This window comes from Salvia hispanica, chromosome 1, assembly GCF_029641045.1.
Source record: "Salvia hispanica isolate PSC_SH4W2 chromosome 1, Shi_PSC_v1, whole genome shotgun sequence".
In the NCBI taxonomy this organism is placed as follows: Eukaryota; Viridiplantae; Streptophyta; class Magnoliopsida; order Lamiales; family Lamiaceae; genus Salvia; species Salvia hispanica.
The window spans coordinates 64,024,043-64,049,505 of record NC_142692.1 but is presented as its reverse complement, the minus strand read 5'-3'; the positions used below and the strand labels follow the sequence as shown (position 1 = coordinate 64,049,505).

Below are 25,463 nucleotides of genomic sequence, written 5' to 3'. Positions count from 1 at the left end.
AGCTAATGTAGCAACTGGAAGAATATTCATGGATAAGGCTCCAAAATCCATGGATGTTGCAACAAATGGATCAGCTGCTCACACTGGTAGTCAGCAAGAGAACATTCAACCCCTTTTGAGTTTGTGGACGAAGTATATATTCTCAAATGAACCTACTTAACTTGCTCATTATGTGACAACCTGAATAACATTAAACTCAAGTTTTATAAGATAAAGACACAAACCCTATAAGACTTGATCCATACCGATTAATTTCATTTTGGATTATCGTATCGTGTCAAAAAATTGTCTGACCTAATACTCCCTCCGTCCCAGTTAATTTGGGACACTTTGATCCGACACGGGTTTTAAGAAATCTAATGGAAAGTGTGTTGAAAAAGTTGGTGGGATGTGGGTCCTACTTTTAAAGTATTAGTTTTATAATAAAATGTGAGTAGGAATGAGTTAGTGGAATATGTGGTCCACTAACAAAAATGATCAAAGTGAAGTGGGATAAATTATGTGGGACGGCCTAAAATGTAATACTGGTCGAATTATCTGGGACGGAGGGAGTATCATTTATTCATGCTTCAAAAATCATGTTATAAAGGGGAGAAAATATTTAACTAGACATGTAATTATTTAGGAAACATTTATTATACTACTTTTATGGAAAATTGCATAATATAAATATGGAAATTACTACTATATGGTATATTGCATGTCTATTGATAATAAAAAAATCAAATCATACTAACTCTTGCGAGTATATTCTTTTGGGTATGAATTATGATTATCTTTTTTTCTTATTTATTATGTATATAAATAAATATATTAGACATATAAAGCATGACCATAATTTAATTTTATTTGCAATATTAACCTATTGAGTAAACGTATAATCATGTATATGCAAAAAAAAAGGATAGAAAAATTACATTATTGGCATACTTATTTTAATTTATATAGAATTTTCAATTATTAGGAAACATACCACTTTCATGAACAATTGCATAGATGGACATTACCAATATATTTTCAGTTTCTATACATATTTCATATTTATATTTGCACTTACTATAATAATAATAATAGCCAAAATGTATCGCAATAAAAAATGTAATCCTAGAGCATTTTTTAATATTATTTTATGTGCATATATACATGATTATACGTTTACTCAATAGTTTAATATTAATAAATAAGAAAAAAAGATAATCATAATTCATACCCAAAAGAATATACTGTGTTAGTATGATTTTTTTTTATTTATTATTAATAGATATGCAATATACCATATAGTAGTAATTTCCATATTTATATTATGCAATTTTTCATAAAAGTAGTATAATGAATGTGTTGCTTTTTGTACTCTTATTTGTCAATAAATAATTGATTGGACACACCACCATACCTCATGGTGCCATGGTGGTGTGGAAGGACCACTGAATATTTTCTCTATAAAGGGCACCCACAATGGTGCAAAAATGGAGCAATACCCTTGGAGGAAGGGTTGCGGGCCATCAGCCACGAGACAGATCATAGCTATGAGTGGGTAATTTGTTCCACACTCACATGTTCGAAATTGCATGGCCTCTCGACCAGTCACGTGTGTGACGCCTGTCGGTCACTGTGCTCCCATTGACTTCATTTTGTCTTTTTTCCCTTTTTCGACCATAATATCTTTCTTAAATTTTATTTTATTTTTTTTCTTTTTTACCAATTTGCAAATGTTAGTATTACTTATTTTTTATTTTTCTATTTATAAAATGTTAGTATTAATTATTTTTCTATTTATATATTTCCTTTATCTCATTTCTCATATCTCATCAATTCGTCTAGTTTTCTTCCAAGTTTTTATATCTCTTCCAAATCTTCTATTTCTACACTTCACGTAACAAAATCAAAGAGCATGAACCCAACCAAGCCCCTCTAAATGCAAGATTTCAACCATCTTTGAAAGCGCAAGAGCCAGTGCTGAACGATATTTCTTTAAGTCATTGACTATTTCTACAATTCGTAGGAAGTATGGTAGAGTGGCTCAAGCAAAACAGATATTCGAATAAAGAAGTTCGAAGCGTTTAAAAAGGATCTCTTTCAAGTACGTGGACGAGACACAAAATAATGAATGACAATGCAAAGTTCTACGACGATATAGACATTGGTCAAATGGAGTCGTCCAGTGGATCACAAAGTAGCAAAAAAAATGAAACTTCAAATCGCTGACGAATCAAAATAACAAAATAAGACATTTCGCAAAGAAGATAAATGATGATATCATAAATCGTTAAGTATAGTGCAGTATGACTTATGATTGTGGTTGTGATAGGGTATGAGATGACACCAACAAAACACCACTTGCTATTCAGCAATATTTTAGTGCGTTCGACTTCATCGTTCAAAAGGGATCTTTCCCATGTATTCTCCACCGCCTCACATTGAGTAATAACTTGACACTCGAAGACAGAAAGCAGACTAAAATTATTTATTAATCACAATTTCAAAGAAACTGTTTCTCACGAGTAAATACATGTATACCGAATTCGTTTTCTCTCTCACAATGTAAATATACAATTCTTTATCTAGCTTCCATGATGCATTTATGCAACCCTCTAACTCAACTGAGAAATGAACTGGAAGCTTTTGGCTCTCCAACTCCCAGCTCATTTTCTTCTAGGCATTAACTACAAGGCAGAACAGAATCATTTGACCAAAAATAAATTGACAAATATCCGATTTTTTCATTTCTTCATTTACCCAGAATACTTGTCTGCTATTTCTCACTCAATGAATACTTGTAGTATTGGATGTTGAAGAATGAACTAATCGACTGCTGCTTTGTTTCTCCAGTTAGAAGGCTTGGACAATCCATCAAAGATTGGGCTAGTCATGGCTGCAGCAGAAAGAGCCTGAAAATCTTGCTTCAAACTCCACTTTGATGTCGGCCATATGGATGACAAGGCACCGTTGTCTGAATCCTGCAAACTCAATACACTTGGCGACTTCTTTACCCCATTAATGTCATCATTTAGGAAGGAATCCCCCAACCCTACAGGAATGGGGTTAAACCCTCCTACTTCACCATCAGCTTCGAGTGACGCTGTACGGCCAGCTGACTTGGGCCTGAGAGCCAAGCCTTTGCCTGTAATAGCTGAAATTGCAGTACCACTATTGTTTTCCTCCTTCAAAAGCTTTTCTGAAGTAAAATCAGCATCAGACTTTTGACGGCGTCTTACCAACTTATCAATCCATTTGGCTGAGCCATTACTTTCAGCTCCTTGTAAGATATCTTGATCAATGAGACTGCCATTCTCTGAATCTAAACAATCAGCTGCACTTTTTGACTTTCTATAATGGCTAAGTGGTGGGTTAGAAATAGATGATTTAAGAAGTGGCCCATCCTCTAGATAATGAGCTCCCCCTTTTTTGTATGTTGCCATTTCACAGCCTTCTCCAGCATCTTTTATGTGTGCTGATTTAATTCCATAATAATCTTGCATCCTGCTCATGGATGGAGAGACTTTCTTTTCGGAAGCAGATTTCAATTTCAATGATGAAAATGAATCAAATAAATCTGAGTGTCTACGACTTGATAATGTCTGTTGAGTATTGCTTGGCCTGCAAGTGGACACCAAATTCAGCTACTTGATCAAACTCTAAACTATATGTTACTGTTTGGTATCACTACGACACTGCTCAACTACAATGCCTGAGCTAGAAAGCTCACACAGAATGGGCACAGAAGAAAAGAAGAGGAAACAGAAGAAATGTAAACTACTGTGTATAGGTTTCCAGGAGGAATAGACTTACTGTTATAGATAATCTATCCTTTAGAATGAGACAAATACAGAGATCAAGTAAGACTAACAGCCTTAAAAATTGAAAACAACCAGTTTCTTCTTCCATTAGATTTCCTCAATTAACCCAACAAACATAGAGATCAGCTAAAAATATCATAGCATGTTCATAAACTGAACACAAAGTATCAGGTTCGATGGCATGATTAGTCCTTGTTCTGACATGAATACCAGATACACTATTACAGTTTGAAATTTGAAAAATTTCAGGAAAGTTAACTATGTATAAGAATGAGAACAAATCATGTACCGCGGAGGAGTCTTGTGGCCATTTGACAAGACAGGCGAAGGGGGATGCCTCCCAGGAAGTGGGATTTGAATTGTCTTAAGGGCAAACATTTGGAGATCTGTCACCAATCCATTTAGCCTTTTTATATCAGCAACCTACGGCAGATATGAAAAATTTTAACAGCGAACACAAGCTTAACAAAGCATTTCGGCTTATTTTATGAAATTCCAACGAAATTGGGAGCGAACCACGAAAACAAGTAGACATTTCCAGCAAGAAGATAGAATTCGAACGATAATATGAGTTTGCAGCCGAATAACTACACGGAGCACAAGCAAAGTACAGAAATCGCACACATAGAAAACTAGAAAGTTCCTAGACGGAGTCGAACAAGTTAATTGGACTATAATCAACTTAGAAAAGGATGATAATAATGAAAAAAAGTATCCATGAATACCTCGACACCGTATTTGATGGCGACGCCGGCAAGCGTGTCGTACTTAGACACGGTGTGGACTATGTAATTTAAACCACCGTTAGCACCGACGGCAACGGCAGAAGACGGCGGAGGAAAAATCGGCACTGATCTCGTCGGCGAAGTACGGTATAATTCGGCACTAGTTTCCTTCATTCCCAGAAACCCCTCTCTCTCCATAATCCCCAAACCGATAAACTCAAAACATAAAAAAATAATTAAACCTGAACTAGCGCCAGAGTTGAAATCCACTCATTCTGAAACTAATCAAAATCGCATACGCATACACCGTTTTCCTTCATCAAATTTCTGTAACGAATTTAGCTGAGCCAGCGTTTGCAGATCTGACTCAGTCTCAGATACTATTGTCAATTTCTCTCTCTCATCTCTACTGTTGCTATATATGGAAGTGGAACTCTATTTCCCTTTTTTATTATTTTAATTTCATTTCTTTTTTCAGTTAAAAATGAATTTAATTTGATTTTTTGTTTGACTTTGAATTTTAGGTAATTCATTATAATCACAATATATGTGTAACTAGCTTCGACATGTATATTAAAATAATGATGTCGAAGCAAAAGTCCAGTATTTGTAGTCAATAATAAATAAAGTAAAAGATTTGAATTCTCACCGAATACATAAGTAGTAGTTAATTATAAAAGAAAAAAATAATGATTGCATTCTAATAAAATAATACAGATGTAAAGTCAAGAATTGTTGCGTTGGATTTTATAAAGTATAGGTGGTGCTTGGCTTCTTACGCCCCACCGACAACTTTCCGCGTTTCAATTTTGTCACAAAATATTATAATAATAACTAATTTACTCATTTTCTTTATTTCAAGATTCTCACAAAATGGTAGTGGTAGTACTGTAGTAGTATATCACAATACACGTTATTCCCAGAATATATTTATTTATCCACAAAATTCAACCAATCATATGCTCAGCTTTAACCAGTTCCCTTCAAACTAAAACATGAAATCAATCCTACTTTATGGAATACATCATTTTCATTCAATAGTTCATGAGATCTAAAGCTATTTCATAAATGAATGAAAATGACTGAAATAGAATTTAAGTAGTACTCAATTGCATAAGAAAATATCACTGCCGACATCATTTTCAAATTTACCAACTAGAGAATTTATTTGCTAATTTTGAAGATATATTTATAGTATAACCTAAATAGCAATAACAATGTTATTCAGTTATGCAAAATAACGGAAAATGGAAAGAGATATGGGCTAAGTTCAGTGCTCCAACTTCATTAAGTAAGGTCTACATCTTCATTTCATTATATTGAATCCTTACAGGCCATCACTCCTACATCATGATATATTTATCCTATTTTTTCCATTTAACAAATTATAAATAAACACAAATATCTATAAACAAAACGAAATAAATTGACAGTTAAAAAGAGATACTATATCTGAATAACTGAGAATAATTTAAGAAGGTATTATAGTAATACACACAGAAAGTATAGAAACAAACAGTAGTGCATTTATGATCATATAAGCCAAAAATGACATACTGATACTATATTAGTACATGCTTAACACAGCCAACGAAACGTCTCAGATTAGATTTATTTCTTCCATTTATAGTTCATTGCCTACTATGCAAAGTGTGTCCAAAATAGCATAACACTAATTATTCTAAGGGCCTTCTAGATAGTATTGCAAAGAAGCTAAGGCATTTCTGGCAAAATTAACGATCCTAGGACCCGAGCAAGCATGGACCACACGTAGAAAAGTCAAGAGAAATTTGTGCGGGGAGAAAATAAAATGAGTAAATTAGTTCGAGGATTCTCGTTAGGCATATATTAACAACTAAATGAAATGAAATCCGCTTAGCATAGTCAGCAGGAATCAAATCCCCACTTTTAAAAACTTAAATATTCAAAACCAGTAACTTTAAATTTGAAACCTATATATTCTGGCAGTGTTGCTTTCACTTGGTGTGCATCAGAGTAGCATAAAAGACAATTGACACAAATTCAACAAAAGCAGGACAGCAGGAAGGGTTTGATTGCAGTAGCATAGATGAAACTGTAGCCTCCATTAAATTTGGATAATAAGATAAATAATTACAAGCGTCAATTAAAATAAGAAAAATGGCTTACACTTTAGGAGTATGTGTACGGGGATGCATTTGTCAGGAAAAAATCTAATATAAACAATCCTGCCAAGGCTCTCCATAGCTGCTCAAAATTCCACATTGTGATCTAGAACTTGATCTAGGTGGATTATTTGGGACAATTCCTCACGCTCGGCAGCCTATAACCAGGAAAAGAGGAAGATGAGAAAACATGCAACCATTCGATTTTTGATTGGATGTGACTAGTTTAAAACAACCAAGCCTAACCACTACATTGGCATAAGTGGGCATGTACAGTAAAGTAGAATCTTATAAAAAATTATTCAGAGAAAAAGAACAGGTCTATATACATCTCTCTACTCACAAAATGATGCCAGATAGTCTTTGTGAAAACAAGTGCAAAACTGTTCAATTGCAAAATTTGCTTGGTATAAGATGAGGAAATGCAATTTAGTCTATGAGCCTTGCCCTGTTACACACCACTTGAGATCCCAATGCTAACATAACAAATATATTTTCAGACATTCTTAGAACTCATTCAGGATCTTCATGCAGCTGGAGCCTGGAAGAATAAAACTTCTCCTTAAAAAAATGGTATGCATCACTATCCAACACCAAAGAGAATATTCCAAAGGGCTGGCATCCAGTCATGATGCAGCTATAAGTGCAAAATTATAAATATCAGCTAAATGGCATCTTCAGTCAGGTAAAACTCGAACTACTTCACTTGTTAATGCTAAATGTCCTGATTCAATGGATTCATCAATTAGTGTTCTAAGATTCTAACAGAGAGAAATAGATGATCTGCTTTAAGCTCCATACTGCCATCCTAAGAACATGATAATCAGGACTGCCAGATTTATATTGAACATATTTTCCTGTTGAACTGATTTATTAATATATAGTTAACACTTAACATGTATTTATATGTTTCTGACAAACGTTTGCTGGGGGGAATTTGGCTAGTCTAACTGAAAGGGAAAAAGACTAACAACTCACCACATATCCAAGAAGTCAGCCTTATACTGGCCTCCAATTGACAGCTAACATGTCCGGCCTACAAGGCATCATTGGAACACCATGAACTGTGACAAATACAGCAAGAGGGTTGAGCAACAACACAAATTGCATTTTTGCAGGTAGCTAAATTCAAAATATCTGCAGCAGTAAGATCACCTAGAATTGGAGGTGCTGGCGGTAGACTATTTGTTCCACCAGGCCGGAAATTAATGGCACTTGCAGGAGCCCTTTCTGAAGGGGGTCCAAAGTAACCTGCTAGAAATCAAAATGCTGTCAAAATGAGTTTCACTAGTGGGGACTTTTCAACTATTTTTTTAGGTGAGAACCAAGATTTAAGTCATTAGTCAATTATGGATAAAAGTTCAGGAAACAGAAGAAACAAGAATACTCCACTTTAGTTCTTGAAAGTGCATACTAACTCAAACTAGAATTTAGGTGCTTTTAGCAGTGCGTGAAAGTTGAATCGTCCAGTTGTTGGTAAAAGGACCACTAATGAGATTTATTTAAATACAACAATAATTTCCTGGTTAAAGAGTCGGAGCTTTTATTATATTCATATGCTTTCTTCTAGATTTAGTTGGTTAACATAAGCCTTTCTAGCCCATAAGATATCTCAAGACATTTCAATGAGGATATACAATATTGAAAGTAAGGCAGAAAATGACTAAAACTTATAATGATAATTTACTTCCGTACAAAAATATAACCTGTACCTTCATGCGAATAAGGTTGACCAGAAAATGGTTGGGCTCCAGCACTCCAGCCCCCACAAGGAAGATCCGCTTTGAAATCATTTACTGGCATCCGCCATTGTTCATCAGTAGAAAACCTCATAGGAACATCAGCATATACTTGCAATGGATAAGGGGGATGTTGGTGCTGGATGACTGTATTTGAATATGAGAAATGGGCAGATATTTGTGGAGGTCGGGCATCAGGATGCAACGGTCTTTGGGAAAATGTTGCAGTACCAGGTGGCAAATGTTGTCTCTGTTGTGAAGCTTGGTGATTAATACATGGATCATTCTGTCCATATTCAACAGACCTTGATGAATTGTATCCAACATGCTCTCGTGCATTGCAGCCTGCAGCTGGAGAGAAGAAAGAGGACTGCTGTGAATATATTTCACCTCTAGGTGCTTCAGTATGGGACCCTTGAGTACTGGAAACCATATGGACAGGCGGATTTCCCTGGAATTACAAAATTCACAATCTTCACATAACTGTAGAGTAACATAACTGAATCAACATAAACTGATAAACATACATGTTCTGGAAGCCACATGACTTACACTGGGTGTGCCACCAATCTCATGATGTAATGGAGGAGGGTGAAAAACTAAAGGCTGAGAAGTTGACTGAACTGGAGACACATATTGGGACATCAATGCAGGTTGAGGTGGCAATGACTGAACATATGGAGGAGGACCAATAGGTGGTGGAGGAATTAGTTGCCGTGAGGAAGGTGGTGGTGGAGGTGGGGGTAATGGTGCAGATGACGATGATAAGGGTGGAGGTGGGGGTGGAGGTGATGGGGATGGGGATAATGGAGGTGGTGAAGCAGGAAGAGGAGGAGTCATGGGAGGAGAGCCAGGTGGTAATGGTGGAGAACCCTCAGGAGAAGGCAGCAACTCAGACATTTCAGAAGCAGATCTAATCTTTATATCAGAATTCGGCTCAGGTGAAGCAATGATAGAGGTGCAATTGACAATTAATATTCTATCATCCTTGTTGTGACCAGAAACGTCTTCCATTTCAAGCTCACCATCAACATCCTCTAATATGCAGTGGCGCCGGTCACTTGGAGTAACAGTGCAGTGTTCAGGATCCTTACTTGCAAGGTTATGCTCAGATGGTGGAGTATCTACACCTTCCTTGTATAACATCGACGGAAAATCATCTTCATCATCATCTTCTTCAAACAAATGAGATGATAGAAACCCAGGCAACTGAAACGTGGTGTTGCTGGAACCAACAGAACAGTAAATGACCATTGTATCCGAAAAATCCAGAATTAAGATAATACATCCAGTTAAGAATCAAGACAAGGCAAACTAGCTACAGCACATGCATAGCTTAATACCCCACGCAATAACTAGAATCCATTCTTATCAATGCTTATAACATATAATCCTCAATCACAAATTCTGTAATAGATAAATGAGTACAACTATGGAGCTCATATATCATTAAACTAAAAAGTTACAAGCCTACTAAAACCATTTCAGAAGTCATGATTTCAATTAGACACGTGCCAAACACAAACCACAGATAATAAAAATATTATAATAGTGAAAACTAGTTAAGCGACTAAGGATTGCCAAATCCCTTACTCTCCCTATCTACCCCTACATTATCTTTTAGAATTTTGACCCAATGATTGGAAAGTGAATATGGTTTTAGGTAAAAAAATGATAAATATGGGTGGGATTGTCGTTCTTGTTTAGGGAAATTTTTCTTGTGCATGAATACTTGCTCAAATGAGATCCTTCTAGTGATTGATGCACACAATTTAATTCTTTTTCTTCCTACATTCACTCTCCCATCTCTCCTTCTGTGTAGGTTTTTTCTTGGAGGCCTGGAGCATTACTAATTAAACTTCTAACTCTTAGGGATTTGAAGTGCTAAGACATATGTGGATCACCTAGATTTTGTTCATTGAGACATAGGTGCATTCAGGAAGCACATAGTCGAGAAGTGTGAGATTCTATTGAAGCCACACAATCTATTTAGTTCCTTGGCTTGAGTGGGGCTCACTATCCTCCAACACCCTCCGACACCCAAAAATGTGATTGAGCGTCTAGTGTAACAAAATTCATCTTGGATTTATAAGCAAGTTAGCAGTTTAAATTCTAATAAACATGCCTAGCTATCAAGAAATCTCCTAAAACAATATGAAATAATACCTCTATATGACATCAGGCAATATATAAATAGTGATAGAAAGACATGCCATAAAATACCACAAACATGTAGAAACACCTAAGCTTAAGCAAATAAGCATGAACAGAGGAGAAGAAATAGAAGATAAAGAATTGCTAGGAGGGCAATGAGTAAACTTCATAGTTTATACCTCCCATACTCATCCAAAAACATGCCTTCCATTTCTCTTATAGGATCGTCGATGGACCGCTCAGCTCGGGAAGGGCGTCTCTGAGAAAATCCTGCAGCTCCACCATCATTATCTGTTCCTAGCTCATTCATGTAACGGCGAAGGACAGATTCTGGAAAAATTTTCCTCTCAAGCCATAACCGCAAGACCTGAAAAAGATTTGCAAATGAACTGTCAAGTACCGAGGGTGCAACTCTGCATAGTTTCCTTCATTTAATATAGTCACCTTATGACATTGACGGCGGTTTTCCTGAGCACCTGCTCCAGGTGGAGCAGCAGCTACTATGAGACGGGGCAATGCCGCTTGAACAACAGGAATATAAGATGCCCCAGCAATTCCTGAAGGTCATTTACAAAGGATTTAGAAATGGATTCACATGAGTGAGCAAGGAAATAGATGATGAAACGGCAGAATTACTTTTTTGAAACAAAAGAACATGGAGTAACAGCCAAAGAAGAAGCAAGCTGGGATGTATGTATTTGACAAACAGCATATGATTATTGTGATAATGATCTGTGCTTAAAAAGCCTTTAACGTCTACCGTAACTCATAAGAGAATGGTGTGGTACAGTGGGATTGCATGTCCCTTTTTGTCTGTGAGAGAAGAAAAGTATTTTGCATAGTAATGTAACTTTTAACAATCCCATACCTTTCTGACTATGAGAGCACTGGGTTATAGAGTCAACCAGAAAAAGGAGGTCCACTTTGCGATGAAAACTTGGCTCATTTGCCAACTTCAGGATGAGAAGTTCTAAAACCTGCAACACATCAGTGGCTCTGTGACATCAGATTTTATGGTTGTATTGCTACCTGCATCTCAATCTAGGTCTAGGCTAACTTTGCAGATGTGGATAATTGGATATTACATAAAATTGTCCTCACATATATAAGCAAAATTACCATACTTAGTAGCTACTTCCAGATTCATTCTTAAGAATCAAATGTCATAATCAGTATATAAAAGCTACCAGTGATACAGGAGTGCCTAGTTTACATTACTAAGTAGAAATCCTGGCAAGTGATATCAACAAAGTAAAAACCTGCAAAAAAGTATTTAAAACTCTTAAAGTGCTTAAGAATGCAAAACCACAAAACTTAATTCATATAGAAGGGGACAGTGATAAATACAGATAGTCTCTAAGTTCAAATCATTTTGTTTAGAATATGTGACTCCTCATTATTCACAGCCTCAAGAACTCAAATCTCGTTGATGTGAGAATAACCAAATTGTTCTTATCACATTCCTTTCCTAAGTCACCATAATTAGAAATTAAAGCCAACAAATACAATAAGGAACAATCAGCTTCTAAAGCTATGTAAACATTCTCTCGGAACCTCTGTTAACAAATCCCTTAACCACACATGTGACAACTTATATTTCCAAGATGGCTGATATCATATCACTAGATTTACCTGGCACGCCGCTACTCCTTAGAAGATCGTAACTACATTATGTTATGCATAAAGAAATAGGAATCAAGTAAAGAAAAAATTCCAAAGGAGAATCTGATTATGTAACTAACCAGATACAATATATGAAATATGATGACACTGGGCCAAGTTCAACCAGGGAAAACTCATCAACAAGACAAATGAAGATACACTGCAGCACTGATGAAGAAATAAAAGTGAAATACAAGAGATGCTAGACACACTTTAACTGTTTAACACATGGGTCAAACATTATCCTGAAAAACAAAATGTCGAATGTCGAATTAGAAGACCAACACAAAAAAATGATCTGCAGTCATGATGTACCTCATTGGCAATCCCATACTTTGCACAATCAATTGCAAGACGAGTTGCACGACCAATGCTCTCTTTGGTCCTAGATAGCGTCTCAATCATCCCTTCAAAAGCATCTCGAACAACAGCTGCCTCAGTACCCCCACTTAAAGAACTCCCCGATGCCTGATGGCCTGAATTCACCCTGCTTTCCTCCAGGTCTTCATTTTCATGTCCACTAGTAGATGGCAACTGGCGAACATCAAAGGAAGGCGAAGTAGTATGGTCTTGCACATCGATTTGAAGTATGTTTCTAGTATCAACAGCTAATGCAGCAGAGGTAGCAGTTGGGTTAAGGCCAAGCATGTCGGCGTCATGAATCAATAGATGCAAAGGATTTCCATTAGGGTTATGCAAGTTTGCTCTTCTCTTTCTCGCCTGAGCAGCGGCAATTAGATTTTTCATTGACATGGCAGAGTCTGAAATCGACAAATCAACCGGCAAATTTAACATGGTGACTTTACCACCATCCAACCTGATAAAGGCAGACCCTGAGACACATAGGTGATAGATATGCAAAAATGAGAAAGATAATTAGATCCAGAAAACCAATAACTTTCTAATTACCTTTCACCGTGTGAGGTAACACTTTTGTCTTGGTTTCCAACTTTATGGATAGAACCATTGATTTGGGAGTCGGGCCTTGAGGTGGTTTTCTTTATCTCAACAGAAGAAGCCGGTTTACTTCTTTCAGTTGCTGTAGCAAGGCTACTGTTAGTTCCCAGTGGAACTTTATTCTGGTTCACACTAGCAGGTGCCTTGGTCAACTGTTTTTTCCGTAAATCAGCTAGTGGTCTGGAAGCAGTAACAGATCGAGGGGACCTCCTGGGAGAACCTGAAACTGGCTTAGCCTCCATTGAGGGGATGCTTTCAGTGACTAGCTGGGGAAAAACGGGAGATAAATGTTTAGCTGATATTTCCTGAGTGCTCTTTTCCATCCCTTGCTGACCAGTTGGTGATAAAGCTTTATTGGATACTTGAGAAGATTGTACCTGATCTTTGAACTCATCCATGAGTGTTCCTGTGTTCCTCACGGCCATATGACCGTTTCCATGTGTCTCCCCACTCTTAGCATTCTTATTTTTGGAATCTGAAACTCGGGGAGTAACAGAAACCTTATGGGTAGATCCTACATGAATTGGAGTTTTAGGTAATTCATCATCCTCATCCTCATCACATAGGCGGACAGCTCTCCTCTTTGCTGGAAGCTGTATGGTTGGAGATTGAACCTTGTTCGGATGCACCAAGCTATTTTTGTGTGATGTAGAGTTTCCCTGTCTATTTTCAGAGTTTGAAGTAGAAGTGGACATCACTCCAAGTGCTAGTCGTTGGCGCTTTGGTGGAGGGAGATCATCTTCATCAGGAGAATGGTTGGACTTATTTGCACTTAGCTGTGCTCTTGAAGATTTGTACTCAACCTTCCCTCCTGATTTTAACCTTTTACCCTCAATGTCATCCATTTTGGGAGGAAGTGATGCTTGATTGGTCCGAGAAGTTTGCTTTTCCTGATCATGCTGGAACTTCATCTTTTTCCTTGAGATTACTTTATTGTTTCCCTCAGTAATGGCTTTAGCATCTACCCGACCATCATCTACCGCTGCTGGATGCTTTTTCCCTTTCAATAACTTTTTTCCTGTCCTTTTACTGCCAGTACCTAAATCTGATCTTGAATTATCTGCAGGATTAATATTTCCACCTGAAGCCTGTTTTATTTGTACACCATCTTCATTGTGTTCACGTGGTATAGCCACATCACTATTTTTGCGCTTTGCACCATCATGATCCATTGCCAGCTTTGGTTGGTGGCCATTCGTCAATGCACTCTGGTCACCATTTGTCTCCTTCACGGGATTAGCAAATTTTGTACTTGACTTATTCCTCTCACCCAAAGATGGATGTGGAGACAAACTATGGCTCGTATCGTTTAACGAGCAAGGGTTGACATTTTGACTATCCATTTCACAAAGTATATCTGAACAATGCTCTGACCCAAAGTCTAGATCACTCGGCCCTTTTCTCTCTAATTTGCAGTTCAGTCCCTCATTATCCCTCCCATTTTCAGAACTAACCTTTGAGGCGTCACCTGCCACTGTATCCACTGAATGTGTCTCAGATGCAAGTTTATCTGCATTGCTATCATCCCTTGCATCACTTAAACTTTTACCCTGTAACTCTTCAAATTCTTCACAAATTTCCTCCACAGCTTGGGCGAAATATTTGACTGTCTTACCCTTGCATCGAGCAGACAGTTTACTCTTGGTATCATTTGTGAACGCTTGGATATCCACAGGAGCGACAAAAGCTCTGTCAAAAGAGAAAGTAAGACCACCAAGTACAATACAAAAAACTTTGTTCCTCACATTATACCAATAACAATCCTATCATTTTCCTTTAAATGTCAAAATAGGTTTAGAAGAATAGTAGACTGACAAGTGTAAGATCATTTCAAGCAAAGTCAATAGATGCTATTGTGATGAATCTAAAAGCATCCTCCAGATCAGATATTTAACTGACAGCAGCCATATGCTGGGGCTAGTTGGTATTAAAGAAAAAAGAGATGAATCACAAACATCAATCACTATATATGATCAATGATAAGTAATGTATATAAACAAGATTTAGAAAAAATTCAAATAGAAGGAAAACATAGTGGAATACACTTGATTTGTGCAAGTAAGAGCATTAGCATAAGAATGTCACAAAAAAACATCATTTAACAGAGCATTACTGATAAAGCAGCTAGTGATTACTTTCAAGTTTTGTACATGTTACCAGGAAAAACTCAATGAATCATAACACAATAAGTGAACCAACCAGAAGGTGCTTTTGTGTCAGTTACTTAGTTTCAATTTGATTCTCGAAAATGTATCAAAATCAGGGACCTAATGGTAATAGTTATACGTGCCGAAAAACATAAACAAATATTGCCAGAATATGATGATTTGACAAGTTTAGACACCAGATGAAAAGTATCAAGCATTCATATCGGTCCAGGATACAAGATCCTTGCGGACAAAAGTAGCTGGGAGATGAAAAACTGCAAGTGGAAATATCTGAAGGGACAGATGTGATTGCACTGTAATAGAAAATACAGCACATGGCTCTTAACATCAATATAGAGTTCATTCATAAAAGGTAAAAAGGGAAAAAGCTGTATACTCAATGTACTCATAAGGCATAATAATTCATAAGTTGAGTCATCATATTCTGAAAAGCTAAAACTAGATAGAGAGAGAGAGCCTAATCTGAATACCATTCTCTGTGAATAGACGATATTATAAATTGCTACATATCATATTCAACCAAGTGACGTGCGAAGAAGACAAATCCTCATTGACGGACACACACACACACCCAAGCTATACCTAAGTTAGGTCCAATTACACCAGTTATGAACATCAATCCGAGATGTTCATTAAAAAGTTAATCTACGAAAGCACTCCTAAGCTTCCACCAGAAGAATCAAAAAATGCACAGGAACTGATAACTAAACTAATTTTATTATAAGATAACAAGAGGCAGCTCATATAAGGCTTGCATGGTTGAAACCTGGTGTTGATGATATATGGTGAATTTTTTGCCTTTCTTTGTTAAAACTCACCAAAAAACGGTTGGAACAAAACCAATGCTTTCATGATCTTAGGTTGATTTTAAGCTTTTGTCAGAGTACAATGCATGATTAGGCCAAACACAATTCTTCCTAAACGAGGGGCGGTATCGCAATTCTTCTTGAAACTGCAGAAAATAATTGGCACTTAATATTTATTTCCTTGATTGAGAACCAAATCAAATATACAATAGTTTTCCAGAAACATAAGCAACACCCAAAATTTCCAAATTCTCTCTCTTAACTACTTGGCAGACTATTAAGCTCCCTGTAGCTTGTTCATATGTTTACCTCCTATAATGTCATGTCCATTGCTACACAAAGGCCACAAAACTCCTAGATCACCCAGTTGATAAGAATCATAATATCACCCAGCCAATGACCAACTGTTTTAAAACAGGTTGACACTACAAAGAAACTTTCTCAATAAGAAGATAACAGGCCTTGCAACTTGGAGCACAGGCACAGTTCATTTTTTCAAGTATTACAAAAACTCAAAAAGGTATTCTCCCAAAGTAACTGTAGGTTTAAGTATTCTCAAAGTAATTGTAGGTTTTATAGAAATAAAGATAAGCTCCTAATGATCTCTAGCCATTAACTCCACTAATACATGCATGAAGAAAATAAGAGAAAGTGCTCACATCTCTTCTGTACCAAAAAATTGCACGAAATACTTTTTAGGGTCCGGAGCATGCTTCCAGTCTTCAGGTCTGCTAATCTGGAATTTAACACCATGAAAGGCCAATCAATGAAAACTGGAAGCAATTAACATAGACAAGACAAATCTCAAGTCACTACAATCCATAGTTTGAATAAAATTTGCACGCATGACAATACAACAGAAAAGCATATAACATTGTCACCAAATGCTCATGAGAAGTACAATGGCCAATATCAAGAGTAGAATCATTTACAAATACATATATAATATATATATATATACATAGTAGAGGGTTCAAATTAGTCTCTTTCGTATGGTTTGTTGGTTCCCATCATCCCATGTGTAATTACTATTTACTGAATCTGTTGTGTAAAATTTAAATAACTGAATCTGTTGTGCAATTTACTGTAATCGCAAAAAAATGAAATTTTCTTAGGTTCGAATTATGGAGGTCGCGATTTTTCCCTTTCCAGTGCAGTAAATTATGCAACAGCTTCAGTAATTTTACGTCTAGGGCAAGTTTGATATCTGGGTAATGCCAAGGAAATGAGTGCTAACTTATTATTTTTCACTGTTTGATACTATGGTTTTTATTTCTATGCAGCCCGCAAAAAGCCACAGGCCTGATAAAGACCGAGTAATTGAGCTTGTGTTTATGGCAGTTACCTTTTCCTAGCAGTTTGGTCTGGTTATTTTCTTGTTTTGGGAAACGCATCCAGATAAGGAAGTCTAGTTCATTACAATTTCGGTGCGAGGAATTTTGCGCAATCTTCTAGGGTAGGGGAACAGAATAGTCATGAAATAAGCACAATTAATCGAGGATAAAAAAAAGTCCAATCACAGAAAACACTACTAGGCTTTCTCAGGTATTAAACAAGAAAAAATAAAAGGTTTTTCCCACACTAGCTTGATGGGCTATCTCAATTTTTTTGTAGGCCTAGTTTCTTGGTTCCATATCAAACAATCCCTTACTGTAGTGGATTGATATACTAATGATAAGAAGGGGACTTATAATAATCACCCCATAATCCATATATATGTATATACATATATGCGCTGAAGTGCAAAGCTTAAAAGTAGACGCATATTTCATTATCCCAAAACTGAAGTTTACAGATGATCAGCATATACTAGCTCAAACAAAAAAACTTTAACAGAAACAAAATACTAAAGGCATTGAAAACCAACCACCATAAATGTGGTACCTCGACGAATACACATCAAGATAACCCTCTCATCAACCCTAACCCTAAATCCCTCCACTTATATTTCGCTCTAAACCCTAAATCGTTTCCCAATTTACATGCCGCCCCATGTTATATATGTATACAAGTAATCCTCTAGAAGAAGTATCAAACCTCACACTCTGCAACACCAACTGACCCCCTAGACTAGTATAAACTCATCCATGCTATCCTCATATGCATTACCTACATCAAGCAGACTGCTTGTAATACATCTTTAATTCTCAATAAAAGGGATTAGCTAATTGAATGCGATGACAATGAAAAATCAAAATTCCCACAACGATAAATTCCTCAAAACGCAACATTTAAACAAAATTAAGCGAAAAAAATATGTAAAAATAAATAGAAGAGAGGGATTAAACGTTAATCGCTATGTACCTTGGCAGGCCAGGCAGGAAATCCCTTGACCTTGGCAAGAACGAGATCTCCCAAACTCAATTCGCTCTTCGTTTTTGCCCCTTTCCCTCCGCGCTTCCGCCCGGGAGCCATGCTCCCAACCAGGCCACGGCCCCAAAAGAATTTTGCGCCGCTTCCTCCTGTGATTGAGCAAGAACCGGCGGCCCCAATACACACAAGTTAACAAAAGTCGTAGTTCGCCGGGACGACGTCAGTTTCCGGCAGTCGGGCGCCGATCAAAAGGACAAGGAAAAGAGGTGATTTTTGTACGTTAACAAAGAGAATATTGAGAATGGAGTAATGGATGACAGTACAAAATATAGGCGGTTTGGTGAATAAACATTCGAATTATTTATGGAGCTCTCATAAATACACCCATTGATAGGTCATAGGATTCAACAGAATTTTAATTTTATATAATCAAATTTAAGTTAAATAATGGTTCATTCGATTAAAATGGAGTGTAGATCTAGGTTTCTCTGTATACATTAGATGGGTAAAAAAATTAGGTCTTTTTAAATTAATACTCTCTCCTTCTTGGAAAAATATAACTATTCTTTTTTTTTTTTAGTTTTGTCTCTACCAATTTTTTTATTTTAAAAATATAAAAATATATTCTCTCTCTACTTAACGTACAAATCGTCTTAAATTTTGTATCACATGTAACATTTACTTTGTGACCGAGAGATTATAAGATTAACAAAAATTTATCATCTAATGTTTGGATTAGTTAACACATTAATTAATTTCTTAACTTCATATTAAGTAACAAACTTTACTTTACTTTTCTCATTCATTTGAAGTCGGTTTAAAAAAAATAAATATAGCATGATTACTAGGGGTGGGTCGATACGATATATCGTATCGAAAATGTTGTATCGTGTTTCGTATCGAAAATATCGATATGAAAGAATTTCATATCGTTATCATATCGAAAGTTTCGATATATTGATTATCGAACAATATATCGAAACTTTCGATACGGATAATATCAATATCGTTATCGTATCAATATTTCGATATATCGTAAGATCGATACGATATATCGAAATATCGTTATTGTATCGAATACCTATATATCGAAAAATATAATTTCAAAACTGAAAAATAACACAAAAATTAATAAAACTTCAACACAATAAAATAAATAGTGTTTTTATTAGGGTTTCACACACACACACACACATATATATATATATATATATTTTCTAAATATATGAATGAATTAAATGGATTTATATATATTTATAATTTTAAACTTCAATATGTATTGAATTTTCAATATGTTTATATATATACGATATATATCGTATATTCGATATAAAACGATATATCGTGATATAAAGAAATTAATATCGTTATCGTATCGAAAACTTACGATACGATACCATATCGTATCAAAAATTACGATATACCGAAAATTCGATAATTTTTTGATATTTTTCAATACGATACGAGCAATATATCATTTTTTCCGGTATTCTTCCCCAGCCCTAATGATTATCTATTCAAATGTAGAACAATTCTACATTACTCTATTTAATTTTATGAAATTAAATCTTTTATAGTTCACACGAGTCAAACTGCAATGATTGAGATAGATTCCAATTTCCAACAAAAGCAAATAACGTTTAGACATTTGGGAACTAGGAAGTTGCTTTCATTAATTATTTGCAATAACTAAATAATTATGACAAAGCTCAAGTGATCAATACATAATTTGTAGTAGTAGTACTATATTTCAAGGTCGGAGGTAGTATACTTTTTGCTCGATATTTTTAACATTACAATATCATATTTTGATAGGTAGAATATTTTATTTGGACCGATGAAAATCACTTTAAAAATGACACAAAAATGGACAAAGGTCGGAGTAATAGGCAACAGATGCATTTCCACAAAAAGCAGAGTGCAACAAGTAAATTACCAACTACACTATAATTTTCACTATAGGAAGTTCTGTAATAATCTGAACTATCAAAGAATTCATAAACATAACTAAGTGTAAGAAACTAGAGAAGCTAACATTATGTTGCCAAGAAACATGTGAAATGATGATACAAATAAGAGACAAAGCTTGAATGCATCATACTAGTATATAAATATAAGACAACTGAGCTTGCTGTTGCTGATCGAGTCTACTAGCTTTTTCCTGAAGAGTTCGATACTTCAGTGCTGCACACGGGACAAACCTACACACACATTATTCTTTATCATAATATCCATGCACAAGCATATAAGCAACTCGAAGTTAAACAAACTGGCAGACAGTAAAAGAATATAAGCAACTCAGAAGTAAACAATCTCAACTCATATGAGAAAAACTGCCCCTAGGCTACCAATATAGCAACCACTAAAAGAGAGTTTTCTAGAGCAAAACCATGTTCCTATAGATTCCTTTCTTATTTCAGTAGACAATGCAATCAGCAATCTACCTATGGATCAGACTCTCAAACACCCGACCATCTCATGGGATAACTACTAACACTGTTCAAAGCATCTTGTCATTAATTTTGCACTAAGGTTCACGAGCTTAATGTTGGATTAATGCAACGAAGGTTCAAGAAGCATACAGGCAGAAGCACCTAAAACAGTACACAAGCTTTCATATAAAAGAGTATACCTTGTTGATTTGTAACCAATTGTTAATACATTCTGGATGATATAAATGTTTGCAAGAGAGAACAGTCAATGCATCGCCATCCTCATAGTCCAATCTACATATTACACAGCTGAGGAACACAGGAATATTGCTATTAATGTATTGGCAAACCATACGTGAAAGATGAATCTAGAAGGTGGGGAGAAAAGCAAATGGTGGAATGGGGTTTGGTAAAAGCAAGAGATTTTTACTTACGAATCACTGATCCCTTCCTGAGTGTCTTGTGATTTATAGTTGACAGAAGCCAAAGAAGCTATAGTATCTGCAGAAAGACCCCTGCTCTCTGTTCCAACAACTTCTCCTAATGCAATCAACTCCTGCAAAATTAAGTCAACCATGATATCAAAGTACAGCGTGCACAACAAGAAAGAGAACAGGAAAGAGCATTCCAATTTACCTCATACGAGAGTTCATCAGGATCAACCTCGTCCCATGTATCCTAAACATGAATTACCAAGTCAGGCATACATAACATATCTTGAAAACTCTCAATAGGATTAGTAACATAATTTAACAACTTCAGTGTAAAATAACTAAGACAATAATGACATAATTCAAAAGTTGGACTGCTCTTTAGTCTTTACAATGAATGAAGCAATAAAATTATCTACAGTCGACTCCCAAATAATCTACTTAGAAATAGTTATTTTGACACAGTTCACGTCATGGATCGTAAATGCAGTCCATATTTAAGTGAGGCTTTACAGTTTTGGGGGAGCAGGACTTATAAGAGTGGGAAATGAGTATTGCTTCCCACATTTGGGGGATGGAAATTACTGGAGGAGAAACATTCCCCTACATGGACCATTTTTTATATTCCCATTTTCCTCCCACCCCATCACTCCTCTCTTCTAATTTTGTGCCTGATAGGAGCTTAGCATTACCCTTCCTCTTGCTTTTATCCAGTACCCTTCATGAATAGAATCTATAGCTATTCACACTTCCCTATTCAAGTACTATAAAATAGCATTAACAAGGTAGTTATGCCCACATTTAATCAGGTCAAATAATTTTCAACATAAAATATGTGCACATTAGGAATATAAGACAACTATCCAAAATTACAGAAAACAAGAAAATCCAGCTCGAAAATATTATATTTATCCACCCACCCACAAGTAATAAAAACATGAAACAGAAAGAAACATGGCAGAAGTACCGGAAGAATTCCAGCTTGCTCATCTTCATCTTCATCTTCATCCACGTCTTCATCATCCCCAACAACCACTGCAAATCACCAGAGAGATTTTAATTCTCTATAGTTCCATGAAAATGATAATTAATCAAATAAAGATCTGACTCCTACTCTCATTTATCCCTGATAGTGCCAACATTCTGGCTGCCATTTCCCGTTCTTCAGCATCTTGCAACGCTCTAGCAAAGGCCTCGTCACTGGAAAACGAAGCGGGATCCATTTCTGCTGGGTGATTATCATCTTCTACTCCTTCACCACGAGCGTGGACATCAAAAGCATCTTCTGATTCATCATCATCCACCTCTACACCAGAACCATCATAATCCTCTTCACCAGCATCATCATAATCATCATCATAAATTGCATTTTCATGCCCATAACTATCATCTCCCCAGCTTCCATAAGGAATGCCATCACCACCACCCATTGCCAACATCATATAAGCTCTCTCCTGCCCAAAAAGTAGATCAATTTCAGTTTCAGAATGCTAACACACAAAGTGCAATTCACTTCTCTTTATGATATACTAATACTTTACATAGTATAAATAAAATGCATTCATCATAAATAATTATGGATAGAACAACACAATTACAAAAACAGTTGCAGATGCACAGAAACTCAAGATTCATTCAATTTTTTGAATAACTGTGTGACTAATTTGAAGCGAAGCTTAATCACACACGATAAAAATCGGAACAAACATTTCTAATGCAGAGACAGGGAATATCCTCAATCTAAAATGGTGAATCAAATTAACCAAAAAAACGTGAGAGAAACCAAATACTCCAAAAGATAAGAAAGATAGGAACCAAAAAAAATTCTAAATGATTGGGAATCGGTAGCAGAAAAAAGACAAGAGCCGAAGAAACAAAAACCTGCTCCTGGAGAGTACGGGCAAGGGCGAGATCCGCATCGACTTGACTGAGGTTCGTAAACGGAGTTCTCCGGCTGAGATTGTCGGCGCCGTCGCCTCCATTAGGCGGACTGTTGGTAGGGTTTTGTTCTCCTTCGGCGGAGGCGGCGGTGTCAGCGGGAGCTTTGGCATTGGCATTGGAGTCGTCCATTTCTTGTTCAACAGAAAATTGTAATTGGAGAAAATCTTGAATTGTAAAAGCAAGGGAGAGGATGAAATGTGGAGGGTAACGGAAGGGAAGGAAAAATCAAAATCGAATTAAACAATAAACTGAGAGAGACGTAGAAGAAAGCGGTGCGGTTGCTTTTGGAGTGTTCAAAATCATTACCCACCAATTCGAATCTATCTTATAAAAAACCCAATTTTTTTATGCTAAACTTCCAATATTCTCACCTAGGGATAATTTTGAAAAATTATTAGGGTGTTTTTGGCCTTTTCCATTTTCTTAATCTAATCATATGAAAAATTATTTTGCTGATTAGTTGAAGCAATTTCACTTCCTCCCCCTCTCATCCCTGCGAATGGTAGAATGCTTCAGAGCTTTGCTCGATAACTGCAAATCCTGGTCTCGTCTAAAGCAAATTCATGCGCTGCTAACAACCTCGGGTCTCTCCAAAATCGACCCTTTTTCGTGGAAGATCCTCTCCTTCGCTGCAACTTCTGCTTCATCCGACATCAACTATGCTCACCGCTTTTTCCTTCACCTCTCCAACCCCACGCTCTTCCACTACAATGCACTCATACGGGGCTTCGCCAACAGCAGTAACCCAGCTAAATGCTTCCTCATTTTCGCCAAAATGTTGCTGAATGCCGTCGTCCCCGACTATCTCACGTACCCTTTTCTCGCTAAGGCGGCGGCCCGCCTCTCGGACCGGAAAGCCGGTGGGTGTATCCATGCCCATGTGTTGAGAAGTGGCCTTGCCTCCGATTTATTCATTTGCAATTCCTTTATTCATATGTATGGATCTGCCGGTGAAGCGGCGAGTGCGAGGAAGGTGTTCGACGAAATGCCGATGAGGAATTTCGTTTCTTGGAATTCAATGCTGGATGGGTATGCCAAATCCGGGGATGTGAGCTCGATGAGGCTAGTGTTCGACGAAATGCCTGAAAGGGACATCGTGTCGTGGAGCGCTCTGATTGATGGCTATGTCAAGGACGGCGATCACAAGGAAGCACTGGTGGTTTTTGAGGCGATGAGAGCTGACGGCCCGAAGGCGAATGATGTGACAATGGTTAGCGTTTTATGCGCTTGCTCTCACCTCGGTGCACTCGAGCAAGGGAGAGCTATGCACCAATACATAGCCGAGGAAGGCCTCCCTCTGACTCTCGTGTTGAGGACCTCCCTCGTGGACATGTATGTGAAGTGTGGAGCTATCAGCGAGGCGTTGGTCTTGTTTCACGAGGTCAAAACAAGAAAGACTGATGTTTTGCTGTGGAACGCCGTGATTGGAGGGCTTGCCACTCACGGCCTTACCTCAGAGGCGCTAGGAATTTATGCCGAGATGCAGGATTTGGGAATCAGACCAGACGAGATCACTTACTTGTGCTTGATGAGCGCCTGCGCCCACGGAGGCCTTGTGGACGAGGCGTGGGGATATTTCAAGTCTATAACAAGGGAGGGCATGGTGCCAAAGAGTGAGCATTATGCTTGCATGGTGGATGTTCTAGCGCGAGCAGGGCGTCTAGACGAAGCATGCCAGCTTGTTTGTGAAATGCCGATGGAACCAACCCCATCGACTTTAGGGGCGTTACTGAATGGCTGCATAAACCATAGAGAGTTTGATCTTGCTGAGATAGTGGGGAAGAGGCTTGTTGAGTTGGACCCTGCTCACGATGGCCGGTATATTGGGCTGTCGAATGTGTATGCTGTGGTGAGGCGATGGGACAAAGCGAGGAGCACTAGAGAAGCCATGGAGTCAAGAGGCGTGAGGAAGTCCCCTGGTCATAGCTGTGTGGAGGTTTGTGGAGTTCTTCATAGATTTACTGCTCATGATAAGGCACATCCTGAAATAGAGGAGATTTATTTGATGTTGGTTGTGATTGGTGAAGAGATAAAATTAAAATCAGATGATTCTGAAAGACAAGATTTTGTAAGTAGTTTAAACTGAGGACTTGTTAAAGTTTTTGATTATCTTTTTATGTAGGTATAATAGACCAACAACTGCCAATTCTTTCTGCTTACAATCGAGATTATTCATTCTCAGATTGGAATAAAA

The 25,463-nt window shown here is 37.1% G+C and overlaps 4 protein-coding genes across 7 annotated transcripts; 1 reads left to right on the top strand and 3 right to left on the bottom strand.

Moving 5' to 3' along the window:
- Positions 1–2,441: 2,441 nt before the first annotated feature.
- Positions 2,442–5,562, bottom strand: LOC125222761 (uncharacterized). Its single transcript, XM_048125552.2, has 3 exons — positions 4,523–5,562; positions 4,087–4,220; positions 2,442–3,597 (listed from the first exon to the last, which is right to left on the bottom strand). Exons 1-3 carry the CDS (start codon positions 4,718–4,720, stop codon positions 2,802–2,804), a joined length of 1,128 nt encoding a protein of 375 aa, XP_047981509.1. The 5' UTR covers positions 4,721–5,562; the 3' UTR covers positions 2,442–2,801.
- A 1,025-nt stretch (positions 5,563–6,587) lies between these two features.
- On the bottom strand, positions 6,588–18,819 carry LOC125222754 (ENHANCER OF AG-4 protein 2-like). Of its 4 annotated transcripts, XM_048125541.2 has the most exons (13): positions 18,457–18,817; positions 16,812–16,888; positions 13,556–14,867; positions 13,131–13,444; positions 12,537–13,038; positions 11,428–11,536; positions 11,004–11,116; positions 10,739–10,926; positions 8,958–9,630; positions 8,379–8,856; positions 7,822–7,920; positions 7,645–7,730; positions 6,588–6,824 (listed from the first exon to the last, which is right to left on the bottom strand). In XM_048125541.2, the coding sequence occupies exons 1-12, from the start codon at positions 18,565–18,567 to the stop codon at positions 7,666–7,668; spliced, it is 4,041 nt and encodes a 1,346-aa protein (XP_047981498.1). In that variant the 5' UTR covers positions 18,568–18,817; the 3' UTR covers positions 6,588–6,824; positions 7,645–7,665. The 4 variants fall into 4 exon arrangements, with proteins under 4 accessions (XP_047981498.1, XP_047981496.1, XP_047981497.1 ...); XM_048125539.2 differs by having other exon boundaries at positions 13,131–14,867; positions 18,457–18,816; XM_048125540.2 differs by having other exon boundaries at positions 7,822–7,917; positions 13,131–14,867; positions 18,457–18,815.
- A 1,529-nt stretch (positions 18,820–20,348) lies between these two features.
- Positions 20,349–23,542, bottom strand: LOC125222762 (E3 ubiquitin ligase BIG BROTHER-related-like). Its single transcript, XM_048125553.2, has 7 exons — positions 23,210–23,542; positions 22,443–22,782; positions 22,296–22,363; positions 21,534–21,575; positions 21,332–21,453; positions 21,098–21,206; positions 20,349–20,666 (listed from the first exon to the last, which is right to left on the bottom strand). The coding sequence occupies exons 1-7, from the start codon at positions 23,396–23,398 to the stop codon at positions 20,616–20,618; spliced, it is 921 nt and encodes a 306-aa protein (XP_047981510.1). The 5' UTR covers positions 23,399–23,542; the 3' UTR covers positions 20,349–20,615.
- An 89-nt stretch (positions 23,543–23,631) lies between these two features.
- Positions 23,632–25,397, top strand: LOC125222759 (Pentatricopeptide repeat (PPR) superfamily protein). Its single transcript, XM_048125550.2, has one exon. The coding sequence runs from the start codon at positions 23,769–23,771 to the stop codon at positions 25,353–25,355; it is 1,587 nt and encodes a 528-aa protein (XP_047981507.1). The 5' UTR covers positions 23,632–23,768; the 3' UTR covers positions 25,356–25,397.
- The last annotated feature ends 66 nt before the right edge of the window (positions 25,398–25,463 follow it).